The sequence below is a fragment of the Bidens hawaiensis genome, unplaced genomic scaffold (assembly GCF_021521415.1).
Source record: "Bidens hawaiensis isolate Kalapana, Puna unplaced genomic scaffold, B.hawaiensis_p1.1 tig00036471_1, whole genome shotgun sequence".
Classification (NCBI taxonomy): Eukaryota; Viridiplantae; Streptophyta; class Magnoliopsida; order Asterales; family Asteraceae; genus Bidens; species Bidens hawaiensis.
This window is the reverse complement of record NW_027496380.1, coordinates 1-12,775: the sequence shown is the minus strand read 5'-3', so window position 1 is coordinate 12,775 and position 12,775 is coordinate 1. Positions and strand designations below refer to the sequence as shown.

Genomic DNA, 12,775 nt, shown 5'->3' with positions numbered 1-12,775 from the left:
GGCAAACAAACATAGGCGGTTTGGCCCACCTGTCAAACCCGAGTTAATCATTTAGAGCCTTCATTTCGAAGTCAAAATTCCCCCATTTTTAACGATTTTTCGTTTATTGTAAAATACGTAAATCTTTTATTTGACTAATTTGCAGTTTTATTTGGGAAATCAATATTGTAATTAGCCGGTCAATTCCCGTTACCAGTACTTAGCAAAAACCTTTTACATTTAGACACTTCCAAATGCACATAATATGCGCAATTCGGGCTCCTTAGACAAGTTGTAGCAAAAGCTTCATTCATATCCCCACATTCCTATTAATGTTTTTAGAACTAATTTACACATCCATTAATCCCACTTCTAACTTTACAGTGTTTGTCTATCACGGGACTTGAACCCTCGTCACTTGGGAGGGACACCAATTACCAATAATTTGGAACCACTAAGCCAAAGACCCTTTGATTATTATGCAAATGGCAATTAAATCAATGTATTTTCTTTCTTTTGGGTTTACAGTGGCATCGACAGATAATACGCGATCTTAACTAAAACTTTTCGGCAAAGCATGGACCTGAATGTACATGTGCAATATCATCCAAAGAAAATGAAAGTGTAAGAAAATATCTGCGTTCTTTGCACAGCCCATGCCAAACAAGGTCATTAAGTATTAACCAACAAAAACCAGAAATAAAAAAAATCTATCTTGAGGTTTATATTGATGGGTTTACCAAAGATCATTCCAAATCATATTCCACTAAAAAAACATCATTAAAGCTGTACTGTAGTTTAGAAAATTATGAAACTCAAAATTGTATTAAAATTAATCTTCTCAAATTGTTGTATTTTTACAGTAAACACTCATGATACAGCCGTATGTGAAATCTAAAAGCTTACATATAAAGACCATGACAATTTGACTTGGACCAAAGTCAACTTTTGTGCTCCTGCTCATGCTCCTCCTCAGGCAATGCAGTCCCTTTCAGATCCATATGTCCTGAAATATCATCACAGCAATTAAAAGAATTCATATAGCATTTTGTCATTAACGAAAAACATGTTAAAACACTTGACAAATCAGCATACCAAACAAGGACACCAATGATGGAGGCTTTGAAGGTTCATTTGCCCTCATATCTATACCTGCATAACAATAATCCTTTTGTTTAATGCATTTAATCATATAATTTAGCGAGTACGAGATAATATATGCATTATGTAGCCATACACTTATGAATATAAAACTAAATTTGCCCCAGAAGCATACCTGAAGTTCCAACCGACTTCAACATATCCGATTTCTTGAATGTATATCCAATGAAATTAGAGTCTTTTGAGGTTAACATCTGCAAGTTCACACAAAAAATATATATATATAACTGAACCAAAAAAAAGAAAGCACAAGAGGCACACAGGTTTTTCATACAATGTAGAAAACAATTACCTTTCTCCAAGGTCCCACTCTTGGTACAGCTGACTGAGGATCATCCGCCTGGCATAACATATATTGGCGGAAAGAAACAAGAAATAAAGATATCATCACCCTTTTCAACCTTATTACAAATAATTACCAAATATTCAGAAAAAAGTATACTCACCTCAGGAAACTTTTCAAAATTCCGAGTATCAAGTTCTCCAGTGACAATAGGTTTATATGCAGCTTCCATTTCATACAACATATCCCATTTCACCCCTTTAAACCACGGGTGTGTCTAAAAGAACATACATTATATTTCAATAATTAATTAACAATTTTAAAGCTCAAACGTTAATATATTTATAATTTGCACCTTTATTTCTTCCACTCCACCAGTACCCAGCCTTGATTCCACATCACATAGCAAATGACAGATCAAATCTCGGGCCTCTTTTGAAATTTTTGGTTCTTCAGGAAACTTCAAACATGTCCTCCAGTTTATAATCTTGCGACACGTCATCCTAGGATCATCAGAACAAAAAGGCGGATATCCAATAAGCATTTCATACATGATCGCCCCTAATGACCACCAGTCACACTCCATTCCATATCCCTTTTTTAGCAGCACTTCAGGTGCCATATAATCAAGAGTTCCAACCGTAGAAAATGCCTACAAAACAAAGTTTTACACAATAAAAACAATGCTGATGAAAGTTTACTGAAAGGTAATAGTTAATAACTTTTAAAATGTTAGAAAAGTAATAATACCAGTGCACGTCGATTACGTTTCCACTGTTGCAATTTCTCTTTTGGCATCAAAGAAACGTCAGTTAAAGGCCCTTGATTTTCATAATCTTCTTCGTTTAACAAGATTGATGAAAATTTACTTTCTAAGGGCTTACACAACCCAAAATCAGATAACTTTAGATGCCCATTTTGGTCTAGTATCAGGTTATCTGGTTTAATATCCCTACAAGTGAAAACAAGTTACACACATGCTTCAGTAGTTCAATGTACATAATGTTTTATCAGGAAATATAATTTGATATAACATGATATAACACCTGTGTATGTAGTTATGCTGGTGAATAGAATGAATGGCTAGGATACTTTCAGCCATGTAAAACCGAGCAACGTCCTCGGAAAGAATATCTTCTCTCATTAGCAAAGTCATGATGTCACCACCAGGTAAATATTCCATTATAAGGTACAAATAATCAGCATCTTGAAATGAATAATATAGTTTTACAATGCATCTGCTATCAACCTCCACAAGCAAATTCCTCTCAGATCTAACATGTTCAACCTAAGTACACAAAACATTAAGCCGTTTGCAGTACTATCTTGATATAATATAAAATCAAATACCTTTAAACAAAATCACATAGATCAAGAATGAATTCACATGATTCCAACAATAATACCTGCCCGCGACTAAGCATATCAGATTTCTTCAACTTTTTCATTGCAAAAACTTCTCCTGTAGTTTTAGCACGACATAATCTGACCTGCATAATACAATTAAAACAGGTATGAAATCAATTATACCAAAACATCTCAAATCGTTGCCGTTTTAGTAAAAATTTAGCCTTAAATTTTGCAAACTGAAAAGTAGCGATTGCATCGAAATTAATGATTGTAAATTCTTATGATACAGTGTTAGATATATTAGTGTAACTGGATTAACTTGTTAACCAATGTAAATCATAATATTCATCAAACAAGTCACGAGGTGTGGGGTGCACGCTTATTTGAGTTTATTATGATCTTAAATATTAGTTACTCATTGGTCATGTAGCTCATTTTTCTTTGAAACTCACGCAACAAACATACTAAGTTCTTGTCAGATTATTATTTCGATCTGAAAGTATATCACGACTCTCGTTTTACGAATCCCCAACAAATTAAGATCCTAGGGTTTGTACCTCGCCGAAAGCGCCTTTACCGATCAAAGTCAAAAGCTCGAAATCATCAATCCCAATCTTATGCCTCTGCAACCTCATGTACTCCGTCTCCTTCTTCTCCAAATTCCTTAACATTTGCTCTTCTTCCTCACTCGACACCTTCGCCTCAGCCGCCCGCCTCTGTAAAGCTCTTCTCCTGGATACAAATCAACACCATAATCAAGGCACAGCATCGATAAAACACTTTGTTGACGCAATAGAAACCAACTAAGAAACTACAATTTTGTATTGATCACACATCTAAAGCCTATTAAATAGATTTAACCCTAACTCGGTGACAAACATATTACCACACTTAGGTCCTTTCGCATTCACCGACTTGTGCATAATTCATGAATCAATCATGATGATAAATAAGGAGAAGGTTAACATACAAATGAAATTAACGAGATAAACGTGAGAATCAAATAGAGTAATTATACATACAAGTAGAGTAATTAATTATGATGTAATTACATAATTACACTACTTGTATATATAATTACTCTACTTGATTCTCACGTTTAGCACGTTAATTTCATTTGTATTTGATCCAAATCCGATAAATAAACCCTAGAAACTAGAGAAACTGAAATTATAACTACCTTTCCTTACGATCCTGCAATCCTTGGAGATAATTCTTGTAATGATTCTCAATTAACTGTTTAGCAGCAGCAGCTTTTTGTCTAGTGACCGGAGACGAAACGGCGACGTCCGGTTCCAGATTGAATCCGTGATCCGGCCGCGTGACGGATGCATCACCGCCGTCCATTTGCGGTTGATTGAATCGAATCGAACGGAATGGAAGTCGTCCAGATCTAGAATGATAATGATAATAAAGAAGTAGTATGAGTATGAGATTAAAAACCGAAGGTTCGGTGTGATTGGAATCTTATTATTATGAGTGATGAAATCGAGGTGAAACTGACTGACTGACAGTGAGCATATAATAATAATAATAATAATAATAATAATATGGAAGGAAGATGTAGGGTTTGGGTTTGAAGTATGAACTGTCTGTCAATGGTTACAGGGTGGACTCTGGAGTGCAGCTGACGCCAGTAGCATCGCCATCGTGTTATTTGGGATCTCAACATTATTATTATTATTATTATTATTATTATTATTATTATTATTATTATTATTATTATTATTATTATTAATTTTAATTTTTATTTACCTGATTCAGGATTAACAGAGGAGCAAGTATGTCGTGATTCAGTAATTGACGAAATATTTGGATGAAATCTATCATCTATGTGAGCACCTATAGTAGATATTGTATATTAGGCAATAGCAATAGCAATAACAAAAACTCATTGGTGTGTTAAAGGTAGGTTGTCTGACGAAATCCATCTGAAATGCGTCTTTTTTAGAGGTTTAATATCGCACCGACTTCGAAAAGTTGTTAATTTAGCCGGAGCCGGTAGAAACCAAAGAACAGCCGGAGTCGACTGTTTTTGACCTATTACTTTAAGGATGGAACATGGCAGGGTCCGACGGTTTTGATCTCTTTTTGATCGGTTTCGTCAGAAAACTTACATGTGTCAGTTTTTTATTTGGATGATGAATTCTATCGGAACGCTTCCCAATGTAACGCCCCCGTCCAAATTCCTCGGGACAATTATGGATTAATTGAATGTTATGGGCTATTTTTTATTTCTCTATAAAAAAAGGTTATTTTAGGAATTTTCTCACATGTAAAACATGTCCGTCCCTGTACAACTAGATAATGTTAATCTTAACCAACATTTTTTTACTAAATTTGTGTCCATCAAATTTATTTGAATTTAATCTCATGGCAAACTATTTGGTGTTAGGTCTTAAGTCATATTCGGTGTCGTCTAAGTCCGACCAACAACTATAATCAATATATATATGATTAAATTTACATTTGATTTCGTTAGGATTTCATATCCAATTTTTTTAATTGTGAGAAAAAAAGACAAAACCGTGTTTTGCAACCCTCTTTATTTTGGTGGTTTACCAAAAGGATGCATTGTCGTTGTTGCTTTATGATACATGTACAGAAGTACTATACCAACTAATTGGTGTATGATAATAATGTATATTTCACCGATGAGTGTGACAAAAGAGAAGTAGGTGTTGGTAATTGAGTTTCTCTCTCATATTTGAAAAAGAAAATGATAGAAATTAAAATACTATATTATGTATTAACTTTATATCTTATGTATGTACAATCACAATAATACTCTAGGTTAGCAATGCCCTAAGACAAGGGTTAAAATAATTATATAGGAAAACTAAAAGACTAAAAGCATACCCTCCACTTCATATATGTAATTTTTTTTCTTTTAACAACCATCATATAGATCCTAGTTACTTGGGTAACCCAATGTTTAAAGTTAACCCCGTACGCTCTCGAACGCGGACAATGTTGGATAGCCGATGCCACCATCTCTTGTTCCGGGGAAAACCCACGGCCCGAAGGCCTACTGTGTGGTAAAACCATAAAAACCGATTATGATTGAATTCGAATTTGAGACCATACAATCTCCGACTCAAGTCTTCATTTCCCCTCCAATGCCAGTTGAGCTAAAACTAATCGGCTCTTTCACTTCATACCGGTTATGATGTTGTGATATGTTATTAGGATAATAATAATAATAATAATAATAATAATAATAAATTGATTCCAAAATTGATGAAACCATGAAATCATCAAAACCTCATAACCAACATTATTCCGGTTGTTGCCTTTCAACATGCTTAATAATGGATCCACATGATTCTACTTTCTAATATTATGAGATTTGAACTTGGTTATCATATGAACTATTTTCACCTTAAAAATTATAGATGCTTGGAATAATCATAACTAAAGATCAGTTGTGATCAATTTAGAATTTTGATTAGACTTATACCAAACCATCAATTGTTGGTTCGTATGATATAACTAAGTAGTTTCAGATAAAATTTATTCGTTAGAACTTACTGTTTTAGATGAGATCTATTGTAATTTCACTACATTGTAATTAGGAGTTATGTTTTGATATTTGAATAGTTCTATTAATACTATATCTATATGATGTATAACAAAAGTTTGTCTTGTTATTCTACATATAGGACTGATATTAATATTAGATGGACCAATTAGGCTCACACACACAAGAATTCAACATTGCACCCGTAACCTGGCCCTTTATGTATGTTTTTGAACCCGGGGTTGTCCAACTAGCTTATGATTTGCACCCCGTTCATAATTAGCTTGGTAAGTGCTCGCTCAAAGTCATAACTTAGTTCGAGTTGATCTAGCCGAATCCGATATGATATGATGATAGCTCACTCGGATTAGTTTATTTTTTACATTGTATATTGATTGTTTGTGCTTTGTTATAACATGTTGTTTGAGAGTTTTAAAAAAGAAAAAAAACATTAAAGATCATCAAAATTCAAAATAACCTAAAATAACCAAATGAACTCATAGATCTATTGGATACAAGCTTACTTTCCATCTAAAAATGAAGATTGGGTACCGAGTTAACTTGATTGTATTTCAACGAGCTTGAGCTGATAATATAGTTTGACCAGTTCGCTACACGAACCTATTTGAAACAAACTTGTATTACTTGAAAATTTTGAAGGTTAACTTAATCCATACCCTAGTACAAATGTTTATTCTTGTTGTTTGTTAACTTAAATGTTATTAGACAAGTGGAAGTAATATATGAGGATATAAATATAAAATAAGTCACGTCATGCGTGTGTATTAACTACTAAGTGGCCAGATCACATTGTACTTGTAGCACATCACGTGTGACAAGCTGACAAAAGTGAGGCTGGAATACCCTTAAGACTTTAATATCTAGGTGTATTATGTTCTTTTCCCCGTAGATATATACGTGTTATGATTTAACTAGTAATAATAGTAATGATTAGTTAAACCGGCTTATTCATGTCATATAGACAATGAACTTTTAACTAGTCATCTTTTAATTTAAGTGTTGTGAGTTAACTTGATTTAATTATATTTAAAAAAACAAAAACAAAAGATGTGATTAGTTGTTAATGGGATGGACTCTCTTATTATTTGTGGTTCACACCATTATGCACATGGCGCTTGTGCATATGGCGTGGGGTCTTCTTTGGGACAACGCGGTGTTCATGGTGTTGTCTTGCCTATGTGGCAAGGATGACGCTCCTTAACTAGCTACAACACATAATCTTGTGAACCTCAACCAAATACCAAGTTCTACCATTGTTAAGATGATTGTACGAACGGTAAAAATATCTTTAAGTTCGAACAAGTAGAGTTTTATGATGGAGTTAAGATTAACTTAATTTGTTAGTGTATTTAGTAATTAGATTAATAATCTTAAATTTCTAAAACCAAAGGTTGTAAGTATTAGAATAATAGCACAACAAGTGATCATAAGGGGTTTTTTATATTTTTTACGTCTATTATATTATTAGGGTTTGGATTAAAAACAAATTAAATTAACGTGTAAATTTAATTTGTTTTGAATCAAATAAAGTAATTATGTATTACACCATAGTGTAATTACATAATTACTCTAATTCTATATATAATTACTCAACTTAATTCTCACAGTTAGCACGTTTGTTTAATTTGTACGTTAACTTTCTCCTATATTATTATAATATGCATTATATTTGTTTTAGAAAAATTAATATTGCATTATCATGATCTTTTACAGCTTAACTAGTTGTTGCCTGAATCTGACAAACCCAACAAAAATTCTTGTTACGTGAGTGCGTAACCTATCTAACCTCTCTCGCTCTCTTGCCTTCTAGACGTAGGTGTGTATGCATGTATGTAAAGATTCGAATGGGTGTGACTCAAGGGCGAAGCTTCACCGAGGCACGGGGTCCCCCCCCCCCCTGCATGTTTTTTGCGCAGTAGTGTAAATTTACCCGTTTTCGGCCGGAAATTTTTATACGTAGTGTAAGTTTAGCCCTTTTCGGCTGGAAATTTGAGCCCGGCCTCCTCGTTTGTGAAATTTTGTATACATTTTGAGCTCGCCCCCCCCCCCCTCCCCGGTGCCTCAGTCCAAGCTTCGCTACTGGTTTGACTGCCATGACAATGGAATAGACGTATACATAACATAAACAAACTTTCAATATAAAAAGGTGCCTTAAACAATTAGAACATTTTTATGTGAAACCATGCAGTAAGCCAAAACTCGACTTGTGATATAAATGAAAGAGTGACTTGTAGCGGATAACAAAGTTATACATCCTATCGCTGAGAGTGGCCTTGATCTTATTATATAAGAGAGGAAATAAAGTTATGGACTTATGACAGGGATGTTAGGTGTTGGCTGTGTATGATAGTCGTATTTAGAGAGGGATATAATTGGATGTTATAAGGCCATTTCTTTTCAAATGTATAACGACACTCCTGCGGTTGTCAAGAAAATGTATAATTTAATAGCAGAGCTAGATACATAGTGTATGAGTTGTTTAATGAAAAAAAAAAGTCCAGAAATGTTAGCTACGGTCTACGGGCTTGGGCCCAAAAATATAATTCTTAATCTTAATACCAGAAAGTGTTAGCCATGGGCCTAGGCTAGGGCCAGTATTTGGGTCTGATTCTAAACATTATTACCATATTCGATTTACAAACCCACCCACAAACAAAACCACCCGACCTGACCCGTATCGAGTACAATCCGACCCGCAATTATCCAGTACTCGGTGTACACACTCTTTCAGCTAACGATCGTACAAACAGTTGCCAGCGCGCCTTTTGAAACCCATCTCTATAACCGAAATTAACATCATCCACAATCCTGTACATAATAATAATAATAATAATAATAATAATAATAATTAGGGTTTATGCACCACCAAAACCATGGAATCAATTTCATCACCATCACACGTTCATATTCATCTCCACCACACAAACCTTATCTCACCTTCCACTAACCCTTCCCTCATTTCCTTTCCCTACCGGTGGTTTTTCAAACCATTGCTTCCGAACCGGTTGAAAGCTAGTAGTGTTAGTGGTGGTGGTGGTGGTGGCAGTGACGGTGATTTGCTTAGGAAACCAGCGGTGGAGGTGAAAGAGGATGCGAGTGATGAGGATGATGATGGAGAGAAGAGGAGAGAGGATGGGTGGATTGATTGGGAGGATCAGATATTGGAAGATACCGTGCCGTTGGTTGGCTTTGTGAGGATGATTCTTCATTCCGGCAAGTAAGTTAGTCTTCGGTTCGCCTTCTTAGTTGATGTTGTATAGTTGATTATTCGTTAATTATTTTGCTGATTTATCAATTAGTTAGATATTTTAGTGTAGAGAAAAGATAGAATACAATCATTGCTTAACGTACATTAGGTACAAGAATACTTATATTCATGAAAACGATCCATGAAATCACATCACAAGATCTCGAAATCGTCAACACATATCCAATTAATCATTGGTTCACCGAAATAAACAGTTTTGGATCGTTAATCGATCAATTTTTACTTTTCTTCATGAAAACCCCTTTGAGCGTTTTAGTATTTTTGGCTGAGCGTTTTAGTATTTTTGTCTCTGAGCGCTTTTTTTTTGCCTTTGAGCGTGATTCGCGTGCGTTAAGGATTATTGTACGTTAACCTGACCCTTTTAGTGTAATTGGATTAACTAGTCGACCGTTGTAATCATAATAAGCATTAAGCAAGTTAGAGATGTGCGGAGTGGACACTTGTTTTAGTTTCTTATGATGAACGCTGGGGTATATGTCAACACATAATCACAATTATTAATTTGGATTTGAAGGCAATGGTAATGAATTTTGATTCTCGAAATGTAACTGAATAAGTCAGTTTTAACAAACCCTAACTGCTCATTAGAGAAATAGGCGTTTGTTTCTTTTGGTCGCTCATTCTGGTTGATCTCTCACGCAAAATTCATACTGTGTTCTTGATCTCAATCAGAGTTTTATCCAATTAAAGTATTTGGGGAACCACCGAATAACTTTTTTCAGTTTCCATACGACTATCTGAAAATCCAAGCCAAAATACCCGAAATCCCCAACGTTAGTAATATCGTTGAACCCTAGACGTTGGCATCAAACTGGACACCATCTATTTAGTATTTAGAGCTTGAAGTTATTATTGGTTAGAAATGTTTGAAGTGTGCTTTTAGAAATGAGTTCAACGGGTCGTGCACAGTAACTTATCGACGCCAAAGAACGATAACTTTGTTTTTACTAGGATCGGGTTTGCCATTCAAAAGGGGGTGGCGGCGCAGCTTGTTGCCCGCTTGTCCATCTCTCTATTGTAATTGGATCCTTTTATCTAATAATAGAAAATTTTAACAAAAAAAAAAAAAGAAAAGAAATGAGTATTGTTAAACTGTGAACATTATAGGTTCAAGATTAAGTTAATAAGTTATAGCATGTAGGTGTTAACTTTAGGAATTTAAGTTATACAGATTGATCTATTCTACATTGAATTTGTTGTTGGTGCAGATATGCAAGTGGTGAGAGGTTAAGTCCCGAACATGAGAGAACTATTTTAGAGAGGTTGTTGCCATATCATCCTGCAAGCCAGAAGAAAATTGGATGTGGCATTAGTTACATCACGGTTAACTCTCTCTCTCTAAAGACCCACACACATGATTTTAAATGATTCTATGCCCTTAATTGTCTTGTAAGCCTTAAAAGTTATAAATAGATTCACTAATTTATAATATACTATCTTTCAGATATATCTGGAAGAATAATAGCAGTCTTCCAATGTTTTTTAGGTTTAACTAAATAATAGTTTTGTTATAAATGTAGAGATTTATTGTAACATTTGGAGTGCAACAACATTTTTGAAATTCATAATTGAAATAGTCTTAGTTCTACTTTGCGATTAATGACAATAGTCCATTAAACATTAAGTTATTGATTATGACAATTGTCCATGAGATTAATTGCATGTAGTTTGTCATGCATTTCTTAGGTTTGGTGTTATCTTTGTTAACAAAAATTCCATTGAGATCATTGTATTGGATGTTTGTACTTTAGCGATGTCACTCGTGTCGGGATGCAGATTGACGGGTTATATTGTTCAACCCGAACATGACCCGTATTTCTATTCATGTCTAATACATCAACCCTAACCCGCACACACTTAAAATCGTATAACCCATTTATCTAAACGGGTTGGTAAGTGATAACCAAGTTGTAAACATGTTAATCGAGTTGATGGGTTGTAAAAAAAGGGTTATAAATGGGTAAGTGGGTCGATCTGTTTAACTAAGCAGTTTGGCTGGTTAACCCATTTAATTAAACGGATTAAACAGGTCAACCCGAACACGACCCATTTAATTAAACAGTCAACCCAAACATGGCCTGTTTTTAAAATGGGTTAGATATGCCAATCCAAAACCTGATTATTTTGGGACGTGTCGGGAATTGCCACTGGCAGTAATAATTCACAGAGTCACAGGTTTTAGTTTTGATATAGTTCTGTTTTTGAGTCTGGATTTTGTTTTGACAAAATCAATATGCATTAAGCAAGAAAATTGAGGTTGATGAAAAGGGTGATCTGGTCATTTGACTCCCATCATGGGTGTGCTGTGCAGTGCACATGATGTCTTTTGAACTTTATTGTGCAATCGAAACTTAAACTAAAGTTCCTCTATATAATAATGCAAAATTTAACTTGTAACAACGTCCTACTTTTAATATTTTTCATCAACATAAAACCTAGTAACCTGTTATTAAATACGGATGATATGGCATCGTTTTTCAGTTCTTTTGCCATTTCACCGCCACCCACTCATTTTCTAAGTGTATTAAGAGGGTGTCAAGGATTTTTTAAAATAAATTTTGTGTTAGAGGTGTGCTAACTAAGAAGAATTTTATGGAATCATTTAGGGACATTATGTGAGATTTGTTTTTTATTATTACTAGAAAGTAGAATATATGTGATTAATAAAAAAAAACAGCTGTTTTTTTAGTCTTAGTTAAAAGTTAGATGAGTTAAGTAACACATCAAAACGCTCACAAATGCCTACATGTCAGCAGCCCGATGGGCAAAAGCCGCAAAACCATGACACCTCATCGCATGCTATTTACAGGTTGGTTACCATCCAGATTTTGAAAGCTCAAGATGTTTGTTTATAGTGAGGAAAGATGGAGAAATGGAGGATTTTTCATATTGGAAATGCATAAAAGGTTTGATAAGGCAAAAGTATCCTTTATATGCTGACAATTTTATCCTCAGGCATTTCCGAAGGCGTAGGCATAATGATTAAAAGTTAAACCATTGTTTATGTTGTATTTATTGAGATTTTAGCTTGCATCAAGATTAGTGTCATATGATGCATACATATGATGCCATTTTGAGAAAATGTAAAGATGAACTCTTACCTTCTTTGCAGTTTAAATTTTCTCATTTGTTTTGGGTGTTTTTAAGGATTAAGCGGAACACATTTTAATGTTCAAATTTGTTAATCTTAGCA

At 34.4% G+C, this 12,775-nt stretch overlaps 2 protein-coding genes across 2 annotated transcripts; one reads left to right on the top strand and one right to left on the bottom strand.

Moving 5' to 3' along the window:
- Nucleotides 1–778: 778 nt before the first annotated feature.
- On the bottom strand, nucleotides 779–4,614 carry LOC143588576 (uncharacterized). The gene is made up of 12 exons (XM_077069543.1): nucleotides 4,529–4,614; nucleotides 3,954–4,166; nucleotides 3,331–3,505; nucleotides 2,830–2,913; nucleotides 2,470–2,711; nucleotides 2,174–2,375; nucleotides 1,779–2,075; nucleotides 1,587–1,700; nucleotides 1,433–1,480; nucleotides 1,256–1,334; nucleotides 1,075–1,131; nucleotides 779–985 (listed from the first exon to the last, which is right to left on the bottom strand). Exons 2-12 carry the CDS (start codon nucleotides 4,118–4,120, stop codon nucleotides 921–923), a joined length of 1,530 nt encoding a protein of 509 aa, XP_076925658.1. The 5' UTR covers nucleotides 4,121–4,166; nucleotides 4,529–4,614; the 3' UTR covers nucleotides 779–920.
- A 4,549-nt stretch (nucleotides 4,615–9,163) lies between these two features.
- On the top strand, nucleotides 9,164–12,750 carry LOC143588579 (protein DCL homolog, chloroplastic-like). Its single transcript, XM_077069545.1, has 3 exons — nucleotides 9,164–9,531; nucleotides 10,791–10,905; nucleotides 12,392–12,750. Exons 1-3 carry the CDS (start codon nucleotides 9,188–9,190, stop codon nucleotides 12,566–12,568), a joined length of 636 nt encoding a protein of 211 aa, XP_076925660.1. The 5' UTR covers nucleotides 9,164–9,187; the 3' UTR covers nucleotides 12,569–12,750.
- The last annotated feature ends 25 nt before the right edge of the window (nucleotides 12,751–12,775 follow it).